The 24,429-nt window shown below is 39.8% G+C and overlaps 2 protein-coding genes across 8 annotated transcripts in view; both read right to left on the bottom strand.

The window, feature by feature from the left end:
* The window catches only part of Cfap69 (cilia and flagella associated protein 69), a 71,567-nt gene extending 57,756 nt beyond the window's left edge, over positions 1-13,811 (bottom strand). The window contains exons 1-2 of one of the 2 annotated variants that reach the window (XM_021163223.1): positions 13,482-13,811; positions 7,512-7,571 (exon numbers count right to left, since the gene is read on the bottom strand). In XM_021163223.1, coding sequence (XP_021018882.1) covers positions 7,512-7,571; positions 13,482-13,604 — 183 coding nt within the window. In that variant the 5' untranslated portion in view covers positions 13,605-13,811. Of the gene's footprint in view, positions 1-7,511; positions 7,572-12,597; positions 12,803-13,481 lie in introns of those variants that run through there. The other variant, XM_021163224.2, reaches the window with a different exon arrangement.
* A 551-nt stretch (positions 13,812-14,362) lies between these two features.
* Steap2 (STEAP2 metalloreductase) overlaps positions 14,363-24,429 on the bottom strand; it is a 29,938-nt gene continuing 19,871 nt past the window's right edge. For 5 of the 6 annotated variants that reach the window (XM_021162543.2, XM_021162544.2, XM_029477737.1 and 2 more), the window contains one exon: positions 20,825-23,205. In XM_021162543.2, the coding sequence (XP_021018202.1) occupies positions 22,918-23,205 (288 nt within the window). In that variant the 3' untranslated portion in view covers positions 20,825-22,917. Of the gene's footprint in view, positions 17,655-20,824; positions 23,206-24,429 lie in introns of those variants that run through there. The other variant, XM_021162549.2, reaches the window with a different exon arrangement.

Below are 24,429 nucleotides of genomic sequence, written 5' to 3' on the forward strand. Positions count from 1 at the left end.
GCAACAGACCCCATAGTCTGAAGGCCTCCCAGGAGATCTGCTGCACCCAGGGCAATAGAACATCAGCTTGTCTGCCCCTCTGAAGACCCCACATTCTAAAGGCCTCCCAGGAGATCTGCTACAATCAGGGCCACAGAGCTCCCAGGAGACTTGCAGCAACCAAGAGACACAAGAGGCAGGCTCCAGAAAGACACACCTAGGCCAGTTGATTTATTACCAGAGGTAACCAGATGGCAAGAGGCAAGCACAAGACCCTAAGCAAGAGAAGCCAATATACTTTGGCACCATCAGAACCCAGTTCTCCCATCACAAAAATCCCTGAACATATCAACACACTTGCAAACCAGGATGCTGACTTAAAATCCTATCTTATTAAGATAATAGAGTCCTTTATAGAGGATATAAATAACTCAATGAAAGAAATACAAGAAAACACAGGTAAAGAGGTAGAACCCCTTAAAGAGGAAACAAATAAATCCCTTAAAGAAATACAGGAAATCAAACAGGTAAAGGAATTGGACAAAACAATCTAAGACCTAAAATAGGAAGTAGAAACGATAAAGAAAACACAAATGGAGGCAACCCAGAAAATGGGAAACGTAAGGAAAGGGGTCAGGAACTAAAGATGCAAGCATCAACCACAGAATACAAGAGATAGAAGAATGAATCTTGGGCACAGAAGATAACTTAGAAGATATTGGCACAATGGTCAAAGACAATTGAAAACATAAAACACTAACACCAAGTGTCCAGGAAATTCAGGACACAATGAAAAGACCAAATCTAAGAATAATAGGAATTGAAGAGAGTAAAGATTCCCAGCTGAAAGGACCAGAAATATCTTCAACAAAATTGTAGAAGAAAACTTTCTCAACCTAAAGAAAGATGGTCATAAATGTACAAAAAGCCTATAGAACATCAAATAGATTGAACCAAAATAGAAAAATCCTCTGGTCACATAATAATCAAAACACTAATTGCACAGAACAAAGAAAGACTATTAAAAGCTGTAAGGGAAAAAGGCCAAGCAACATATAAAAGCAGACCTATCAAAATTACACCAGACTTCTCATCAGAGGCCCTGAAAGACAGAAGAATCTAGAAAGAGCTCATGTAGACCCTACGAGAACACAAATGCCAGCCTAGGCAACTATAACTTGAAAAACTCTCAATCATCATAGGTGGGGAAAACAAAATACCCCACAACAAAACCAAATTTAAATAATATCCATCGACCAATCCAGTCCTACAGAGGATTCTAGAAGAAAAACTCCAACACAAGGAGGGTACCTACACAAAAGAAAAAACAAGAAATTAATCATCTCACAGCAAAACCAAAAGGAGAGAATCACTTACACACAATGTCACCCACAACAACAATCAGAACAGGAACTAACAATCATATGTCTTTAATATTTCTCAATATCAATGAACTCAATTCTTCCAATAAAAAGATATAAGCTAACAGACTTGATAAGCAAGCAGGATCCAACATTTTGCTGCATACAAAAAACACACTTCAATGAAAAAACAGATATTACCTAGAGTAAAAGGCAGGAAAACGTCTTCAATGCAAATGATCCCAAGAAACAAGCCATTCTAATATCCAATAAAATAGACTTTCAAACAAAAGTTATCAAGCAAGATGGAGAAGGACACTTCATATTCATAAAAGGAAATATCCATCAAGAGAAAGTCTCAATTCTGAACATCTATGCCCAAAATGCAAGGGCATTCACATTCATAAAAGAAACTTTACTCACGCTGGCGAGATGTCTCAGCAGGTAAGGGCACTGACTGCTCTTCTGAAAGTCCTGAATTCAAATCCCAGAAACCACATGGTGGCTCACAACCACCCATAATGAGATCTGACACCCTCTTCTGGTGTATCTGAAGTCAGCTTCAGTGTACTTATGTATAATAAATAAATAAATCTTTGGGCTGGAGCAAGCAGAAACTGAATGTGTGAAGTTGACCAGAGCGAGCAAGGCCGGCGGGAGTAATCAGAGGTCCTAAAAATTCAATTCCCAACAACCACATGAAGGCTCACAACCATCTGTGCAGCCACAGTGTACTCACATACATAAAATAAGTAAATAAATCTTTTTTTTTAAAAAGAAACTTTACTAAAACTCAAAACACATATCAAACCACACAAAATAATAGTGGGAGACTTCAATACCCAACTTTCATCAATGGACAGGTCATTGAAACAGAAACTAAATAGAGACACAATAAAACTAATACAGATTGTGAACCAAATGGATTTAATAGCTATATACAGACCATTTCACCCTAAAACTGAAGAATATACCTTATCAGCACCTTATGGTACCTTCTCCAAAATTGACTATATAATTGGTCACAAAACAAGACTCAACCCATACAAGAAAATTAAAATAATCCCATGCATCCTATCAGATCACCACAAAGGACTGACTTAACTAAAAAACAAAACAAAACAAATCAAAAAGCCAACCCCCCACCCCAAGAAAAACAGAAAACCCACATACCCACGGGAACTGAACAGTGCTCTACTCAATGATAACTTGGTCAGGAAAGAAATAAAGACAAAAATTAAAGACTTCCTGGAATTAAGTGAAAATGATGACACAGCATACCCAAACTTATGGGACACCATGAAAGCAGTGCTAAGAGGAAAATTCATAGCACTAAGTGCCCTGATAAAAGAATAAGAGAAACTTTACACTAGCAACTTTTAACAGCACACCTGAGAGCTCTAGAATGAAAAGGAGCAAGCACTCCCAAGAGGAGTAGAAGGCAGGAAATTGTCAAACTCAGTACCAAAATCAACCAAACAGAAACAAAGAGAACAATACAAAGAATCAACAAAACCGAAAGCTGGCTCTTTGAGAAAATCAACAAGATAGATAAACCCCTAGATAAACTAACTAAAGGGCACAGAGAAGGTATCCAAATTATAAAAATCAGAAATGAAAAGGAAGACATAACAACAGAAACTGTGGATTTAAAAATTAAAAATTTAAATTTTAAAATTTAAAAATCATCAGATCCTACTACAAAAGCCTATACTCAACAAAACTGGAAAATCTTGATAAAATGGATGATTTTCTAGACAGATACTATGTACTAGAGTAAAATAAAGAGCAGGTAAACTATCTCACCAGGCCCATATCCCTAAGGAAATAGAAGAAGTCATCAACCCCCCCCCCCCCAAAAAAAAAAGCCCAGGGCCAGATAGCTTTAGAGTGGAATTTTACCAGACCTTCAAAGAAGTGCTAATACCAACACTCCTCAAACTGTTGCATAAAATAGAAACCGAAGGAAGACTACCTAATTCATTATAGGAAGCCACGGTTACTCTGATACCTAACCACACAAAGACCCAACAAAGAAAGAGAACTTCAGACCAATTTCACTTATGAATATCAATGCTCTTGACATCCAAGATAAAATCTGCAAAACACATGAAACTCAAGAAGAAGGAAGACTGTGGACACTTTGCTCCTTCTTAGAATGGAGAACAAAACACCCATGGAAGGAGTTACGGAGACAAAGTTTGAAGCTAAGACGGAAGGAAGGACCATCCAGAGACTGCCCCATCTGGGGATCCATTCCATATACAACCACCAAACCCAGACATTATTGCATATGCCAGAAAGATTTTGCTGACAGGACCCTGATACAGCTCTCTTGTGAGGCTATGCAAGTGCCTGGCAAATACAGAAGTGGATGTTCACGTCATCTATTAGGTCACTAATGAAGGAGCTAGAGAAAGTACCCAAGGAGCTAAAGGGGTCTGCAACCCTATAGGAGGAACAACAATATGAACTAACCAGTACCCCCCCAAAGCTGTGTCTCTAGTTGCATATGTAGCAGAGAATGACCTAGTCAGCCATCAGTGAGAGAAGAGGCCCTTGGTCTCGGGAAGATCATATGCCCCAGTACAGGGGAATGCCAGGGCCAGGAAGCAGGAATGGGTGGGTTGGGAAGCAGGGAGGGGGAGAGGATAGGGGGCTTTGGGGATAGCATTTGAAATGTAAATTCAGAAAATATCTAATAAAAAAATAAAAAAAAATACTCAACAAAATTCTAGCAAATCGAATCCAAAAACATATCAGAACCATCATTTACCATGATCAAGTAGGCTTCATTCCCAGGGATGCAAGGTTGGTTCAATATATGAAAACCCGTTAATGTAATCCATTATATAAACAAACTCAAAGGGGGAAAAATTCCATGACCATATCATTAGATGTTGAAAAAGTATTTGGCAAAATGCAACACCCCTTCACATTAAAAGTATTGGAGAACCTAGGAATTCAAGGCCCATACCTAAACATAATGAAAGCTATATACAGCAAACCAACAGCCAATATCAAATTAAATGGAGAGATGCATGAAACAATCCCACCAAAATCAGGAATAAGACAAGGCTGCCCACTCTCCCAGTATCTATTCAATATAGTACTCAAAGTTCTAGATAGAGCAATAAGACAACAAAAGGAGATCAAGGGGATACAAAGTGGCAAAGAAGAAGTCAAGATATTACTGTTTTCAGATATGATAGTATATATAAGGGACCTCAAAACTTCTACCAGAGAACTTCTACAGCTGATAAACAACTTCAGCAAAGTGGCTGGACATAAAACTAACTCAAATAAATCAGTAGCCTTCCTTTATACAAATGATAAATGGGCTGAAAAAGAAAATAGGGAAACAACACCCTACATAATAGTCACAAGTAACATAAAATATCTTGAGGTAATTCTACCAAACAAATGAAAGATCTCTATAATAATAACTTCAAGTTTCTCAAGAAAGAAATCAAAGAAGACCTCAGAAAATGGAGACATCATCCATGCTCATGGATTGGTAAGAGTAAATGGTAAAAATAGCCATCCTGTCAAAAACAATCTACAGGTTCAAGACAATCCCCCATCAAAATTCCAACACAATTCTTCAAAGACATGGAAAGAGGAATTCTCAATTTCATCTGGAAAACCAAAAAACCCAGGATAGTAAAAACATTTCTTAACAATAAAAGCACTTCTGGGGGAAAATCACCATCTCTGACCTCAAGCTATACTACAGAGCAATAGTGATTAAAAAACAAACAAACTGTATGATATTGGTATAGAGACAGACAGGTTGATCAACAGAATAAAATTAAAGACCCAAAAATAAAACCATATATTTATGGACACTTGATTTTTTTACAAAGGAGCCAAAAATATACAATGGAATAAAGAAAGCATCTTCAATAAATGATGTTGGTCTAACTGACAGTCAGTATATGGAAAAATGAAAATACATTCATATTTGTCCCCTTGTACATAAACCAGATACACTTGAAAATAATAGAAGAGAAAGTGGGAAAGGGCCTCCAGCTCATTGGGATGAAGGGTGAGGGGATATTTCTTAAATAGAACTCCAGTGGCTCAGGCTTTAAGATCAAGAATTGATAAACAGGACCCTATGAAACTGGAAAGCTTCTGTAAGGCAAAGGATATAGTCAATAGACAAAATGGCAACCTAAAGATTAGGGGAAAAAAAAAACCTTACTAAGCCCACATCCAATAGAGGGTTAATATCCGAAATATACCCAATCAAAAAATGGGGTATAGACCTAAACAGAGGAATCTTGAATGGCTGAGATGTACTTAAAGAAATGTTTACAGTCCTTAGTGATCAAGGAAATGCAAATCAAAACGACCCTGAGATTCCACCTCACACCAGTCAGAATGGCTATGATCAAAAACTCAGCTGACAGTAGATGCTGGAGAAAGAGGAACACTCCTCCATTAATGATGAGATTGCATGCTGGTACAACCACTCTGGAAATTAGTCTGGCAGTTCCTCAGAAAACTGGAAATAGATCTACCTGAAGGCCCAGCTATACCACTCTTGGGCATATACCCAAATTGTGCCCCACTATACCACAGGGGCACATGCTCCACTATATTCATATTGGCCTTATCTATGATAGCTAGAATCTGGAAAGAATACAAATGTCTCAGAATGGAAAAATAGATACAGAAAATGTGGTTTCTATACAATGGAATACTATTCAGCTATTAAGAATATAGACATCATACGTTTTGCAGACAAATGGATGGAACTAGAAAATATCATCCTGAGTGAGGTAACTCAGATTCAAGAGGACATGTATGGTATGTATTCACTAATAAGTGGATATTAGCCCCAAAAAAGTACAGAAATACAATCCACAGAACTCAAGAAGGTTAGCAAGCAGAAGGGCCCAAGTGAGGAGACAGAGGGAGGGAGGGACCTAAGTGGGAGAGAAGAGGGGGAGGGGAAAAGGGGAACATGATCAGGAATCCTAGGGGACACAGAAGAAAAACCCTGAGGCCCAGCAGAATGAATGGAAATATGCAACCTGGAGGGTGGGGATCCCTCTACCAAGTACTAGAGAGCTGGGAGGTGAGAGCCCTTCAGGACTCGAAGGGAGGGACCTTAGATAAAATGCCCAACAGTGGGGAGAGGGAACTTGTAGAGTCCATCTCTAGTAGAAAGGCAGAGCATCAAGTGGAAGGATGGTGTTGCCATCCCACAGTCAAAAGCTCTGACCCAGAATTGTTACTGTCTAAAAGAACTGCAGGGACAAAAATGGAGAAGAGACTGAGGGAAAGGAGGTCCAGTGACCAGCCCAACTGGGGATCCATCTTATTTTTATTTTTTATTTTTTAATGCAGATAAATTTACAATTTAAACATTTAAAATTCACAAAAACCAGTTATCAAAAGATAAATTATTCTTGGCAATTTTTATCTCTCTTCTCTATAAAGAAGTAGAGCCTAAAAATGTTAAAACAATAGCTGAATGTCTGTATTTACTAAGCATACGATTTTGCTTTGCTTTGGAGGCTTTCTTTGAGTTGACTGCCTTCCTATTTATTAAAAATGTACATTCATCTTTGAGAATGATTATATGTGGTTTCACATTAGTTATCTCTGAGGTTGTTATCAATACTTGGGTAACATCAGGAAGCTGCTGTGTATGACCATGTGCGTACACACAGTTATCTTTTCCCACTAGAGTTCTGAGTCCTCCTAAATAAGAAGTATTACTTTCTTTGTATTCTCATCATTTTTATCAGGACAAATCATCTATGTATATGTAAAAATCTGTTTACATGTCCTGACTCAGATTATAAATTTTATATTAGTCCTCTTGCTATCATGTCTCTTCTCCAGTCCTATTTGACAAGAATCACTTACAAGATAGATCACTCTTTCTCTATTCTTCAAATATTAACCTAGGATACAGAGTCCTTCCTCTACTCTTGCAGATCTTTGATTACAGCCAATATGGATGGGTTGGATTGTCTTATGAAAACAATTGGTCCTCATAATTCAAATTCTTTGAATATAGAATGTACAGTGTAGGAAAAGTTTCAACTTTCAAAGAGGAATAAACAACAAATACATCAGAGGGTGTGCCGATTACTGTTCAGGAAAATACAGTTTTCTAAGTGAAGCAGCAAGAATGTCTCAAAGGTCACTCACCTTATCCTCCTCTTCAAGGAGTTTGATGATACGATTAAGGTCCATAGGCTTGAAAATACCCTGAAAACACAGAGCTCTTATTATTCCACAGCATGAGAATGAAGAGATTAAATCCAGCACACCCGCCTCCCTAACCCCTCCCACAACCTCACACACGTTCTTTGAAAATTTCATAGATGTATACAATGCATCTTAATCATATCCGCACCCACTACCTCTCTACCTTTATTCCACCCCCTTCTCCCCATTGTATCTTCCTTCCTGCTTCCAGGTCTTTTATTTTTCTATAACATACTGAGTCAAATTAAAGCCACCCATATGTACACAACTATGAGGTTATCAAATCCGTCACCGGCAACCTGCCACTGTCCACTCTCTGTGACTCTCAGTCCCATAGCAGCCATTAATTTTCAAAAGCTCCTCAGGCATGACTGGGGCCTTGGAAACCATCCCAATTGTTCAATATAACTATTAAATTGTTATTTTAACCATTAACAAACAGTTTGGTAAACAGAGCTTTGCCTTTGGAGATACAGAGTTTTAACTGTGTCTGCCAGCTGTGGTTACGTCAGCTTTCTCTTTTCCTGTTTTTTTTTTCTTTCTTTCAGATTTTTATGCATGAAGAGATAGTTACAGACAAACAGGGTAGCCTTTTGTGTTATAATTTCTGAAATAACTGTCTCCAAGAGGCATCAGTAGATGGAAACATGCAACAACCCACAGCCAAACATCAGGTGGTGCTTGGGAAGTCTTGTGGAATTGAGCAAGTAAGAGGGATCAAGGACACCACAAGATTTAGAGTCAACTCACCTGGAACCACAGGGGGTGGGGGGGGGAATCACAGAGGCTGAACTACCAACCAAAGAGCATGCAGGGGGTGGACCTAGGCCCCCTACACATTTGTAGCAAATATACAGCTTGGTCTTCATGTGGGTCCTCCAACAACTGGAGTGGGGGCTGTCTCTGATTCCGTTGCCTGCCATTGGATCTCCTTCCCTGACCTGGAGTGCCTGGCTGGGCCTCAGAGGGAGAGGAGGTGCTTAGTCCTGCTGGAACTGGGTGTCCAAGGGTGGGGTGGTATCCAAGGGGACTTCCCTTCTTTGAGGAGAACAGGAAGTAGTAATGGAGGAGGGATTGGTAAGGGTGGGACTTGGAGGGGTACTGCAGTCAGGATGTAAAGTGAATAAATAATGAAATGGAAAAGAAACAGACACCCAGGGGACATTAAATCAGCAAGTTCTATACTACAGAGTAAGATGACAATGTTCTAAAGAAAATTAAATGGCTATAAAGTACTGGCTTGTTTGAGAAGTCTAATTTCGCACCCAGTAGTCAGTGAAGGGCTGACTCACAGAGAGGGCACCATTTCAGCAAAATGTTAGAGGAGATGAGAGAACAACCAGTTTGAATAAAGCAAGGACAATGTCCCTGCAGTGGGCACAGAGCGTGCAAAGGCCTAGGAGCTGGAACAATTGGCAAACTTGAGAAGCCAGAAGGTCAGAGTGACTGGGCCTAGCTTATAAAGATCTTCATAACCTAGGACTTAAGTTTCCACTCTGAACCGAGAGTCAAGGAGCTCGGGAAAAGGCACGTAACTGTATTTCCGTCCATAAGGAAGACATAATCGAAAGGAAAGCATCTAAAATGATGCAACGAGTAACATAAAATAATTAGGTACAAAGTGGCATGATTCAAAGCTAAAACTATTCCTGCAGGGCTAGATAAATAAGGATGAAAATAAACAGGAAGTGCATCCGGTCTGAGGAGACTCAGTCCCTGAAGATAGGCTGAGACTAGAGAAGTGTACAAGAAGAGAAGTGGCCATGCATTCTAACTATGTAATATCACCTCCTATTTGTTTCGTATTGTGCTGGGTATTACACTAAAATTGCAGCAGAAAAAGACTAATAAGATTCTGTCCTCATGGAGATGCAGTTAAGCAGAGCATCAGATCCTGATGGGAAATAGAAGGGAAGCATCCAGGACGAGCACTGAGCTCAGACGGCGCCAGCTCAGGGATGCTGGTGCTTTAGTGGGACTTGAGGGAACACTTTAAGGTCTCATGTTGGTGAGGATAGCAGATTAGATGTGCAGTAGGGCCCAGATATGTCCAGTGGTCCCAAAGTTTTCCTACAAGACTGTGACGGTCATGTAGGGATGGGGAACACTTACCAATTATAGGCTGCTTTTATAGGATAGGAAAAAAGCTAGAGATGTTAAATCATTTTAAAGGCAATCTTATTATATACGGGAAGCAACAGTATCCTGAATGAAACTGAATATATTCTAGGGAAGGGGGAAGCATAACAAAGTGTGAAATGGTGTCTAAAGACAATAGATTTGGCAGAGAAGAGATATAACCCAATACACAGGCCAAAGGGACTGAGAGCCTGGGTCTGATGGCATCTGTGGTCAGCAAAGATGAAAGGAGAGCAAGCAGGTCTTTGGGAGTCCCACTTGGAGCCTCTTACATTTTTTTTTTTAACAACATAACACTACCTGATCTAGCTCGGGGAGGGCTGGGATTTTGTTTCCTTGCTATTGTTCTATAATCTGAAACACAGGAAACTATTGCTGTCAACCTTTCCAGGAATTAGTTTTGAAACTAATTTGTTTATGTCATCCTCCTGCTATCATCCACTAAGAGTTGCTACTCAGCTTGGGAAATGGGTCTCTCCACCAGCAGCACCGGCATTCCCTGAACATTCAAGGAAATGAGAACATGAAACTCCACCCCTGAGATGCAGAATCCACACTTTTGTACGATCCCTGGGCTCTTTACACACACAGTGGGTTTGGGAAGCTCTGCTCTAAAAGGCTTGGAGTTCTTTAGAATAATGGAGGTTGATAGAACCAGATCTGAAACAGAGCAAGCGTAATCAATTAGATGCTCATGATTTCCACTGGTTCAATAAAACTGCATTGCTACACGGATCCACTTTCTTAGAAAATAAGGACTTCACCTCTAGTGCCTAATGTCCCTATCTTGTTGAACAGAGCTAAGAGCCCTGGAACTATTTCTAGAGAAGCAACCTCACAGCACCAGATCTAATAAAGGTTTAGCTACCCTGTAAACATCATCAGAGTTTATTAAGAACAAAAATAGAAGAACTTGTGATTAGAGCCATCAATAACAACCACACTGATCCTTGCAGTGTGTGTGATGAGCATGGTGTTAAATGACTCACAAATCTTTCTTAAAATAATTTAGGAGAGAGACAGTTACAAATCCTTTCAAAGGTGAAGAACACAAGTAGAAAAGGGAAGCAACTTCACCAAATAAAATAAAAATTGATCATGGGCTGGACCTAGGGCCCCTGCATATATGTAGCAGAAGTGCAGCTTGGTTTTCATGCAGGCCCCTCAACAACTGGAGGGGGCAGGTGCTGGGGGGCAGGGGCGGGATTGTCCCTGACTGTTGCCTGCCTGCAGAGCCTGTTCCCCTACCTGAACTGCCTTGTCTGGAATCAGTGGGAGAGGGATGTGCCTAGTTCTGTAGAGCTTTGATGTGCTAGGGTAAGCTGACACCTAGGGGTGGGTGTTTGGGGGTGAGCAGGCTTCTCCTTGTCAGAGAAGAATGGGAGAAGGGGCTGTGGGGAGAACTGAGAGGGGGCTGCAATAAGGACATAAAGTGAATTAATTAATTAATTAAACAAACAAACAAATAAATGGGAAAACCTAATCACTAAATTTTAGCAGAATTCTACTGTTTGGAAACCTAAAAAAAAGATAGTTTTCTTAAAGCTTTAATAATCATTATTGTAGGCAGAGTCAAAATTCTTATAAAAATAAGGTTAGAATGCTCAAGTTATGAAAATCACAACAAGGACATAACAGCATTCAAAATATTCATAGGGTGACTCAAATGCTTCAAATTTAAGTCTATAATAAAATAAACCCTTAGAAGCATAGGTAGAAAAAATAGCACCTGATTAGCAGGACATCTTCAGCTGCTACTTTTAAAATTTCAGAGACTCCATGAGGTTTGTTTGTTTGCTTGTTTGTTTTGTTTGCTTTGTTTTTCAAGACAGGGTTTCTCTGTGTAGTCCTGGCTGTCCTGGAACTCACTCTGTAGACCAGGCTGGCCTCAAACTCAGAAATTTGCCTGCCTCTGCCTCCCAAGTGCTGGGATTAAAGGTGTGAGCTGCCACCACCACCCAGCACTCCATGAGTTTTAATGACAAATAAATATCCCAAGCTTTAGATGCCTCCCTGAATAAAGAATGATGGCAAAACTGAATATCTTGGTATATGGGGCACTATATACTCTTTCTATGTGCATTTGGTTTAAGCTGTACACAGTCTTTACAACTGACATTTTAAAAAGGTGTTTAAGTATATATTTACTTTGTATAGGGAGGTGGGTGTGGAGGCGAGAGAACATACTGAGGAGTCAGTTATCCCCTTTGAACAGGTGGGTGGATTCTGGGGTTTGGAAGTCAGGCTCTCTAGCACCCATACCCACTGAGCAGTCTCCAGGCCTTCACTAAGCTGAACACAATGAACATCAGTACTATCAGAATCTCCATCTTAATCTTCATTATTATCTCCACATGTCTTTGATTTCATAGCTGGTGGAATGGTTTAGCTGTTTCTTGCATACAGGCAAAAGTGGAATGCTTTGAATGGACTGGAGATATTAAGCGTCCAAAGGTCTCTCTGCTGACTTGAACAGAGGACTAAAGGTCATCGTCTTAAGTATTACTAGGAACACTAGGCCCACAGTGAGTAAAGGCACTGGGTGGCTACAGTTAATTCCTGGTGGACTTAAAGACACTTTATTTGTAAAAGCAACTGCAAGCAATACATCCAAGAGGAATGAGAGAGCACCGAGATTTCTCCTAATTCTGAATTGTTTTCTATTCCATTTCTTTAGGAAGAAATTGCCTTTGATTCTCTCAGTACTTTCTAACAATATGAATACTCATAGAAGGAGAGGCAGGAATGAACACAAGACATTTCTAGCTATGTTACTTCCTATGTCACGAACTTCTTTTTTCTTTTGCAATGACCCATTGAACGTCTTTCTTTAAACTCGTTTGTGTCATGTAATCTTTGCCCAAAGAAAAATGAGAGTCAAACTCACCTATATAGTGGCAGTGCCTAGCTTCCTTGTAGCCCAGAGGGTGGAAAGCAGTGATCACTCACACGTCTCTGATCTTGTACAGGAATACTCCACAAAACTGATTAGGGAAATTCCCCTGGCATCCCCTCTTTATGTAAAAGTAGTTACTCTGCGGGCTGTTGGCGTACACGCGTGAGTGCCCTCAGAGAGCTCAACCCAGTTCCCACAGAAGTAGTCCCAGCCAACAGACTGCTCCCAAGTAACTCTCCAAGGCTCCAGGATGTGGCCACAGGAGACAGAGTTCCTGACGCAGTCTGGGAGTTGTGACGCCTCAACAGGAATTCCCATAGTGGCCCCCCACACCATTAGTGTGGGGGCAATGCAGAGAGGTTCCTCAACCCAATTTTAATAATCTTTACATTTATAACAATAGCAAACCCGAAAACAAATATAAACACAACAAAGAAAATTGTGCCCAGCTCTCCAAACAACATCTGCCCTACCTGTGAGTGCAAGCTTCAGAAGCAGGCAATTTAGCAGGAAAGAAACCCAGGGAACACCACTTTATAATGGATCTATAGGCAAAAACTCACCACAGTGATCTAGTTATCAAATCAATGTCATTTCCTGTCCTGGCCACACTTGAAAGAGCGCCCCCCCCTCCCCCGCCGCCCTTTATGAGAACCACGCAGCTAGAGTCCCCAGACAGATTGGTTGACGACATCCAGCCCCCCCCCCCCCCCCCCCCCCCCGCCCCCTTCACTAGCCGTAAGGCCTCCGGGGACCAGCTGGGCTATCGTTATCTCCATCCCATAGGTTCCCAAATCTCATTCTGGTCTTCATTCCACTGGGCTGCCCTGGAGCCTCATGCCCTTCTCCGCTCCTGCGGCACAGCCCGGCCGTACCTGCATCTCCCCATCCGGGATCGCCACCCCAAACACCGGGATTGTGCGGGGACTGCCGGTCTTCGTCCTGCCGCCCGCCTCGGCGGCGTCGGCCGTCGTAGCCGAGGCCTCCGCGGTGGACATGGTTCGGGGTGGGAGCCTGAGGTCCTAGGTGCGTCCGCAGCCACGGGACCCACGAGCCCTGGCAGAAAACACGCTGCTGAGCTAGGGAGGAGAAAGACCCCGAAAGTTCGGTCGTAACCCCCGCTGCAGCAACATAGCGGACATTCAATTGCTGTTAGTGCACACAGGACCAAGGCACCCAGCGCGCTCCAGTTGCTAACACAAGCCCGGGCGTTGCTAGGGGCGGGGCCTACGGAAGCTGGGAGAGCCAAACTTCACCAAAAGAGGTTCTGCGGGTGTGCGGCGCGGAAGACAAAGGAGACCAGTGACTGAGATCGCGGTATGCACTTAGTGTTTCAGTCTTGTAGCGATGGCCCTTGCTTAATAAGTGCCTGTGTGGGGTGGAGGAGTATGAGCTGGAGGTGAGATGCATTCTGAGGGATGTGATTGGCATAATCTTGAAATCTGAGCACTTTACCCTTTCTGCAGAGATAGGACCAGCCAGTGTAGCTTAATTTCCCAGGTATGTATGTATGTGTATATACACACACACATACATATATACTTGTACTTTTGTACTGGCCTAATTGAACAGTTAGACAAACAAATAAGGCATCGTACAGACTTTTGAAAATCTTTCGAGCAGTAGAGTGGTTGGGTGTCTAGTAAGGCCTGGGATGGAAAGTTCACGTTTTGCAACCAGAGAAAGACACTGACATTCTTCACAGGGTGTGTTCTCCAACCTGGCAAATCAACAGTCCAGTTTTGTAATTGTTTTTCTACGATAGCATTTATTTTATTCATTAGTAGGTTGAGAAGCAAGAGGGACAGAAGTTCTCACGCACTTCATACTCAGTCACCTTGTGATCTCTTCAGAGTACAAACTTCACGCTACCATCTTCAGAAGGCTTACACTCTATGAAACAGTCTGGCCTGATCTTTCCCAGGAAGCCTGTATTTCTTATGTTGTTTTAGATGTCACGCTGAGTGGCATGCTCCCTTTTTTTGTTTTGTTTTGTTTTGTTTTGTTTTTTGGTGCTCACTGTATAGTTAGTGGAATTTATTGACGAAATAGCCCAACCATGCTATGCTCCTGAGACTAAGGCAATTAAAAATTTGTACATAGCCACTAATTTGCTCACTTGCTGAGTGAAGGTGTGGCTGTGTGTCCCCAGCCTGTGACATGCTGGCGATGTAGGTAGGCATGTTTGTGAATACCTTGTCTGGTTTCAGTTTGCCTTTATAGTAAGTTCCCATGTGATGCTGATGTAGTTGGTCTGAAGGCCATACTCTTGGTCCTTCTAGTCAATATCATAGTAGGTACTCAATAAGTGTTCATGAAAATGTCAAGGATTAGATTTTGATTTAAGGTAAAATGAAAGAATTTTGTGAATTATCTAGATTAAGCATTCTAGATCCTTGCTACTCAAAGTGGTTTTCATGGGTTTCCTAACTGTGTGGCCATTAGGGGCTCGTCAGGAATGCAGAACTCTGCACCTCCTGGTGTAAATAATGCCCATTGTAACAAGTGTGCATATAAAAGCTAAGAAGCTCATGCTGTGTAGTTTTCGTTATTATTCTTTTGGAACAGTTTTACCAAAGTTAGCCATCTCAAAAGAAAAGGGAACAACGGGCTGGGGCTTTCGCTATTTGCAAATGGACTGGGTGACAATGATGTGTTTCACTGCATTTCTCCTTAGAAGTGCACCAAGGTTTACGTTTTCAAGAGCTTCGACTGTTTAAATGTGTGGATCTAATTTTAATTACTATTCATTGATCCCTGTTTATGATGATGCAGGTGAACATAGATGGATAAAAAGATTAATGCCTACTGAGATGTCCAATTACCTCAACAAAAGATCAATTGATAGTAGAGAAAGGTGAGAAATCAGGTCTACCTAGAGAATAGGAATGTTTCAGTATTTCAATATATTGGCCATTCTGCAGAATGTAACATCATGAAGATATGAATTAGTGTTTCTTAGAAGCACTTGTACATGTAAAACAAAGTTTTCATGTACCAACCTAAATACAATTTGTACACTTAGAAGTAATGAACGGAGTTAAACATAGACTTAAATAAACAAATTCAATACTAATATAATTCTCCCCATTTTGTCTTTCACCGTGCCTCACTAGCAAGTTAGCAAAACTGCACTCATTCATTATCATGAATTAAGAACATTTTGTAAGTATTTAAGTTACATATGAATTTAATTCTCTCTAAACCAATGCTGCTTGTCCTAAATGTTCAAACAAAGATTATTACCTGCTGAGACAAAGTAGTTTGTTTTAGAGAACTTTTATAGCATTATATTAAATATTATTAATATAGTGGGTTAGCTTTTGGGGAAATTTCTAGCAGAAGAATGCAGGAATTTCATTTACTCGTGCTCTTCACACAGTCTTTTTCACATTGACTTAGAGTTGCCAGCCTACAAACTAATCTCTGACAGAACTGCGCGTGAGAACTTACACATGACAAACGGAACAGAAAAGACAAGTAGGACAGCTACCCCTGAAGTCAGATACGCAAATCATAAATGTATCCATAGTAATTCAGATGGCAGGTGACGCCAGGGAACTGTTCATATGTAGAGGACAAATGAAGTATGCAGTCATGGAGGAAATAAATTTATAACACCAGACAAAAAAGCAAAAACCAACAAAAGACTTGCTTCCACCAGATCAACACATTAGCTTTTGACACAGCAGTATCCCTATGAAGTGAAAACATTCCTGCACATTTAGAACTATCAACTATGTACTGTGCGTACATGGTAGAGGGCAAAATGAAGGACCCTAGATACAGATTTTTATTGTACAGTAGGATTCACTAGATATGCTTATTCTAATGATGTCAAGTTGTATAAATTACCTCACTTCTGTGGATTCCATAGTCCTTGCATTTGTTATTGAACTCTGCAGTAACAAATGCTTAAAAACAAAGACTTTCTAACAGTCCTGAAGGCTGGAAAATCAAGACCAAGGCTTTGTATAGAACTTTTTTCTTGGCTTGCTATTTTCTTCCCTTTACGTCATGTGGTTTTCTTTCTGTCCATGTCTGTTTTCTACTTAAAAGGATGTCAGTCATATTGGATTAAGACCCACCCATTTGATCTCACCCCTATGATCTCTTTAGGCCAATAGTCTTTTTTTTTTTTTTGAAGTGGTTGGGGGATAGGACTTACCATACATGTGTTGAAAGACACAATTCAGCCCATAATAAATTTCACCACCTTTTAAGTTAAAATAAGAACTTTTATGAACAGACTGAATAATACACTATGTTTAGTTAAAGCAAGATTGGTATTATCACCTGTAGAATACTGATAATTTCCAGTGTGTAAATTGCGACGCTAATTTAATACCTACTACTTTTCACTTGTTCAGTATGAATCTGTCATCAAGCCTCTCAACGCAATCTGGATTTAGAGCTTGCGAGGTCAGATGCCTACAACCACAAAGATAACTTTATTTCATACTCCATTTGCTAGTCAACAGCTCCACTTGAGCCTGCCTGTTTTTTGAGCCCTTCATAAACACACAGTGGGCATCACTTTATTTGTGACTGTTATTCCTGGGAAGGGGAAAGGAAATACGTAGATGTTGCTAAACCTGGCTTTGAACAGGTAAAGTTAATTGGTAAGATTTATAGGATATTGCCATGAAGGTCTGCTGAATTGCATTTTGGAACATTCCATCTAGAGGAAACAAATGGAGGGTAGATTTCCTAGTGCAATTTTATGTCGTGTCTCCTCAGTCAGGGTTTACCCTTCTTTCGGGATGCCATATTAGAAAAATAAAAAGGCCACGTGATACGTGTCCCATTCTTAAAATACATATGGCAAAAGGCTATTTATTGTTTGCCTGTAACTCAGTTTTCACTGAGAATCCTCTTCTGGTAACCTTGTCAGGATACACACTCAAGCATCTTCATGCAGATCCACGCAGAGTCCATTTCTCCTGCTCTGCTGTGTGAATGGGACCCTTCCACATGAAGCAGTGTGACACCGGTGATGGCAGCACCCTAGCAACTCCTCCCTAGGAGGACGGGGCAGCTCTGGGCCACTGGACAGAAGGCAAGCCAAAAAAGGGAAGATGTGATGGTGAGCAGTGTGAGGTTCAGGCAGGAAGAAATAGGCACAGAAGAGAGGAATGGTATAATTTTCTATAGAAATGAGCCGTGTCTCTTTAAATATCTGCTGTAGAACAAACTGTAGTAGACATCAGACACTTAGCAACACATAACACTATATTCCTATCTTACAGAATAGCTTAAATATTGTAGATATCATCATCTAAAACGTGCTCAATAAGATGAAATGATAGTTTTTAAATAGAATTTTCCTAAATGACTTCTGTGAAAACAAAGAGTCGCTACCCTAGCAGAGCTATCAGTTGGATTGCTTTCTGGATGTCCTTTTAAAAGCAAAGACCAAAATATTAAATGGAACATTCAAATTATTCAGTAAGATAGAAAAGCAGAATGAATAAAACATTAAATAATACTTTTAATTGAAATGTTTATAAAACAGATCTATGAGAATGACATAAAATCATGGTGCATAATTTAACAGCAACTTGTTGCAGGATACAGGCCTTTAGCAAAAATGAATACACACAAAGAAAATTATACACATCAATACAAAATAGCTAATAAAAGATGGAGATAAAACTAAAGTATAATTAATTAACAACAGAATATTAATTTTAATATAAATTGTATATTATCCTTTAAAATCTTTTAAAACTCAGGATTATTACATTCTAACCTATTCAGGAATGTTAAATTTGTATTGTGAGAAAGAACTGGCAGGGCTAAAATTTACATTTCACGGAACCTAGAAATCTAAATTTATAATGGTTGAAACGCAGGGAGAAGCAGAGGCTTGTCTGTTCGATATTCTCTCCTCAGCCTTTTCAGCATGTTGCCCTGACCCTCTGGGGACAGTTGTTTATCCACAGCCTCGTCAGGCAGACTGAGGGCCCACAAAGAACACATACTAAGTTCCTTCGAGCAGAGTCCTCAGAGACCAGCACTCATCCCAGGGTCACCTCTCAGTGAGTCACAGAGATTAGTCACAAGGGCACCTAGTTCCAGGAGTAACTGTGAAGACAGTCCTCATCAGCTCAAGGGTGAGGAAAAGACCGTGAAGGACGAACATCTGTGAACTGTCGGACAGAGCACCTGCCTTTCTTTGTGTGTTTGGTCAACAGGAGAGTCCCTGAGCTACCAGGAAGTTTCCTAGTCTGCCTGCATTGTGGATCAGTGCACAGTGGAAATTTAGTGATTTGTAAAGTTAAAAACAATCCAACAACTCCTAGTATGGATCTCAGGTTAACCAGAAGCCCTGTTTTATCATATGGCGAGGAGCCCTGAAAAACTGAGCACTCTATAACACTCTGAGTAGGGAAGAACCTGCTCACTCCTGGGGTTCACAGGCTACACTTTAATTGAGAGTTAATTACAAAGACGGGATAGATGCTGGAACTTGTCCTGCTGAACTCAGAACAGTGGAAGGTTGAGCACCTCATGTTCCTGACATCACACAGAACCATAACACTGGACTAGGTGCCTTACACTGTGGGTGGCATTGCTTTGTCGTGAATGCACAGAACAATTCTGTTGTCTTTCAGTCTGCTTGCACACCTCAAAGCAGGATTTTATAGATTTATACAGGTATATTTAGCTGTTTGTAGTATATTATAAATTATATTTATGGTACTTATATTTTAAATGCCATATGAAAAAGCTAAATTTTGTAATAAGTAAGCCTCATTTGGGGAGGGAACATTACAGAATATATTACTAAATAGCTTAATGACACAAAATTTAAAGCAAGACTTTTGTTATTTACATAAGAGATAAATAATAGCAAAATTGAATATATTCATTTTCCTTTTCTTTCTTTCCTTTCTTTCTCTCTTTCTTTTCTTTCTTTTCCTTTCTTTCTCTTCCTTTCTTTCTTTCTTTCTTTCTTTCTTTCTTTCTTTCTTTCTTTCTTTCTTTCTTTTCTTTCTTGAGGCAGGGTTTCTATCTATATATAGTCCTGGCTATCCTGGAACTCACTATTTATATCAGGTTGAATATATGCTTAGAACTCCTTTAAAAAAATAATTTTCATAACTTAACTGTAAGTAGGAATATATTTTTATCAAATTAATAATTAATTTTGAAAGTAAAATTCTTCAAACTTGAAGTTATGCTTATTTGTAAAAATCCAGCAGTTACACATGAACTCATCAGCACCTTCTATAATGTACAAGATACTTAGCTCTGATAAATAATCAAAATTTACTCATACTTTATAATGTTTTGAAATTTAAATAGAAAGCTCATGGAGATTCTCTGAGCTAAATTTCAGTGTATCTTCTTAAAATGGATGAGTACGTTTATACTTAAATGTGATTTTGAATATTCCTAATTAAGGAGAAGAAATCTGCACAAAAGCTAAGCAGCATGATACATGTTATATGGGTTTTTCCCTCAGGAAAAGTTATTTGGCTGTCGTTACAGAGGACTGAGACGGGTTCTGTTTTCTACACTCCCATCATTTCCTCTCTTGTACTTCTCAAGACAAACATTAGGAAACACATTTTCACTCCCCTTAAAGCCTCCCTACCTTCTCTCCACCCCTAAAAGCTTTAAATTATATTTCATTGACTGTGTGTGTGTGTGTGTGTGTGTGTGTGTGTGTGACAGAGAGAGATACACAGAGAGACAGAGACAGAGAAAAGGAGGAAGGAGACCATGAGTGTGCTTGTCAGAAGACAATGAGTCCGTGCTCTGACCCCACACCCATCCCAGAGGTCAGGCCTTTCAGCACTTAGATTGCAATGACTATATTACATTTATTCTAAAAACTAAAGCTATTCTGTTTTTGTAGCAGTCCAAAGAAAAAGTGTCATTTGAAATTGTATTCATAGCTTTTACATAGTTTCATATTTTCAAAGGTCCCATGTATGTATATTAGCAGTAATTTTATATTACAGGCTTCCTATCATATGCATAACAATGTACTTTAATAATCTAACTTTTAGAAATATTTCATTGTATTCCCACATTTAATTGCCTTACAGTAAAGTTCAAGAAGTAAGCAAGTATTAAAAACACATTGCTATTTTTCACTAGTTCATGACAGTACCGGTATGTATGTATGTATGTATGTATGTGCTATACAGTGTCTCACTGCATACGTATGTATGTATGCATGTATGTACTTAGTGTCTTGCTTTGTACTTATGTATGTATGTGTGTATGTATGTATATACTTAGTGTCTCGCTTCATACTTCTGTATGTATGTAGTATGTAAGTACTTAGAAAGTGTCTTGCGGTGATGGCCTGGAACTCACAGTGTGGACCAGCCTCATCTCTAACTCACAGAGAACAGCCTGCATCTGCCTCCTGAGTGCTGAGACTAAAGGCATGAGCGACCACACCCAGCTTGTTGGTATTTACTGTTAAAAGTCATGAATGTACTGAATTCCTACAAAAATTGATTATGATTAATATAATGAAGATGAGGTGTTCAATATTACATTTGGCCAAGAAGACAGCACCAAAGAGTAGTGGGCTATTTCCGAGGCCAGCAGTGCAAGGATAGAAAAACAGACACTGGTGGGAAAGAGAGGGTCCACAAAAATAAGAGTCCTTTTATTTCTGATGGTTGGGTTCAAGTCAGTAGGTAACTTTAGAGGTGATACAATTTTAGGAAGAATACACACAATTACATCTTGTCTAGAACTTTTACTGTAATAAATAAGGGACAAATGGAGAAAATGTAATATATCCTAATGTTTGAACAAAATGCAGTTTACACAAGGAAGACCAGCACTGACAAATTTTGTTAATTATGTATCCAGGGACACATAATCATATAGATTTATAATTAACCACTTGTCCTAATATCCTTTGTGCTTAAAAACGGTTTCCTAATGAACAGCAGTAAAGGGAAAGAGGCTTCTCAGGAGGAGAAAGGACGTGGCCACCTTATAGGAAATGTTAAAGAGCTGCAGGATCTCAATAGTTCATCCACACTGTTAGGACCCTTCTCCCTGCTCAGTCCTGCACTGCATGGGGGGCTTTGTGCAACTATGGGTTCCAGGCAACTATGGACTACCCACAAGTAATAATAAAATTATGACTGAGATACTTTTAGACATCCTTTGATGCACACAACATACTCCGAAGACTGCCAATGACTCCACAAGACAGGAACCATCAAGGCTGGCGTTGAGAATGTAGTACATGGAGATGGGTCGGGGGTTGTGTATACTGATGTTTATAAAGCCATGGGTCCTGACGAATGACTCCCTAGGATGGCTGCTCACTGTGTGACCTCAGGCAAATTTAATTCTTCTGTCCTTCAGGTTTCCGTATGGGAAATGAAGATAACTATTTCATGGGTTTGTTGTAAGTATTAAATAGGGCAAGTGTTTAGAACTATTCCATACTCCCTCAGTGGATGACGAGAAAAATCCCACACAGGAAGGGTGGTGACTGGCCAAAGTAACATATAGACTGACGTGTGACAATTACTTTCATTGTAACTAAGGACAGGTCCACAATTCCTGGGGTTGGTACTGTATTCAGAGTACCAGCTTGGGAGGTCAAGTGTTGCTAGATCCTTCCCAATTGACATAAACAGGAAAATGGAACGGTTCTGTAATGCGATGGAGACTAAAGCTCTCGTGAGTTATGCATTGGTATGTTGTATCTCCAGTGCACGTTCAATACACTTTTTCATTTGTCTTTAATTTGTGCTCACATACTCACACTGCTGTGTATAATGGATGACATCCTTCCTGTCCCATTTTTATGACAGCATAAGATTGCTCCTGCAGACCCTAGATGTAATGTGATGTGCCCCTTCTCAGTAATATATGATTATGCATTTCTGCTCCTTAAATTGGATAGTAATTAAAATTTTTAGCCTTGGGGAAAGAGCATATCCACTGAGTAATGTTAAAAGCTTCTAATTCTGCTGTTTTGCCAAGTGTTCTAAACATTATATCTCATCTGTATTATTAAGTACAAATATTTGTGCCCAACTATTCAATATGGTTAAAAGAACAACAGTGTTACAGTTGCACAAAGGAAATTTCTCCATTGTAACAATAGATGTGGACTACAAAATTGCATGTTGGAAAAACATAACATTTATAAAAATTAACTTGAAGCGAATCCGATCTCTCCTTCCGCAGAAAACTCACTGCAGGTTTTAGACTGCAGGACTGCCAATCGACAGCCCGCTGACAGGGACCAAAGCGAGGGCCTAACGTAATGGCATGGATGGAAGTGTGTGTGGCTTCTGCGAGCACCTCTTGTCATCACATCACTGTGACCCTCTCTGGGGACAGATGAGGAACCGCTCCTCCCATGCCTTCATCTAGAAACTGGCTCTTTTCCCAGCCCTTTTTAATTCGTTTTAGCTTTCGGCTTATGCATGGGAGGAGTAATATCATCTTACCCAGAATTACAATGGAGGGCAAAACGAGGGCAAGAACGAAGTTTGGTGGTGTGTAAAAGCGGTAGTACTCTTCTGCAAACGCACGCTTCCATCCGTAAATTAACACGTGGAAGGTCGTGATGAGCAGGGCGACGTAGCCAAGCGTAGACTTGAGATGGGAGAGGAAGAGAGAAGAGGTCCATTACTCACCACATAACAACCTGCAGATACCCTGTTGATTTTTCAACCTTGCACAAATCAGATCATGTTGAATAAACTGAATAATCTCATTAACTAATTCATTATATCACAAGGTTTTCCGTGCCCTATCAAAACCCATCATGAATATTGTGTGGTTTTATTTGAATGGTTACTGTTTAATCCTTCCTTTGTGTTGATCATTCTGATCTTAACTTTCTTCAACTAGAAATAACACCACTGTAGCCCTCTTATGTTCTGACTTATGTCCTTGGACTGATTCTCCTACTAGGATTAGTGATCAGCTCGTCTAGCTTTTCTCTAATGGTATAGATATGCCTGGTGGCCATGCTTTATCAAGGTTTGTACAGAAGTCACTGTGGCACACAACTGTGATCCCAGTACTAGGGAGGATGCAGAAAGAGGACTACAAGTTCAAAGCCAGCCTGAGACAATATAGTGAAACTCTGTCTCAACAAACAAGCAAACTAGTAGTGGAGATTATCCAAATTGCTACATGTTATGTATAAAACTATAACAGTTTAAAAACAGGTTCATACAGGTATATGTTTAAACATATATACAACATTAAATACTAAAGAGCAATTGCTTGAATACACACACACACACACACACACACACACTACAAACAGATACTAGTTAATAAGAAAACATGATAAAACTTAAAGAGTACTACTATGTAATGTGGGTAACAATTCAAACATAACCATGATAAATGATATGACTAAAAATGCTTTAACCTATAACCATTTTGTAGGCTAAAAGGTTACCATTTTTTAGTTCCCTAAATTATTACATTAAGGTTGCTTACTTTGACAACTAGTTTATATCAGCATAGTGACGTAATGTCTAAGTTCACCAGGAAAATGTCAGCTCTCTAGCAGACAAGATGTTTGCAATTACTTGTCTAACTTTGTGATGATAGATGTCTGTCTAGCACCTTCTAGCAGAAGGCCTTCATTTCCTTTCAGGTGTGATCAAAGGGAGAAAATGAATTTAGACAAAGGTTGTCCTTGATTAGAATAAGGTTTCTGCATGACTTTAAAGGGGTGGGTTGGAGGGAAGTGGTGGGGAGTGTCAATAGTGAAGACACTTGTATACATGTATATCATTTTCAAAGAATAAAAATATCTTTTAGAACCTCCCTAAAGTAGCCAGACATGTGGTATACACC

This window comes from Mus caroli, chromosome 5 (assembly GCF_900094665.2).
Source record: "Mus caroli chromosome 5, CAROLI_EIJ_v1.1, whole genome shotgun sequence".
NCBI lineage: Eukaryota > Metazoa > Chordata > Mammalia > Rodentia > Muridae > Mus > Mus caroli.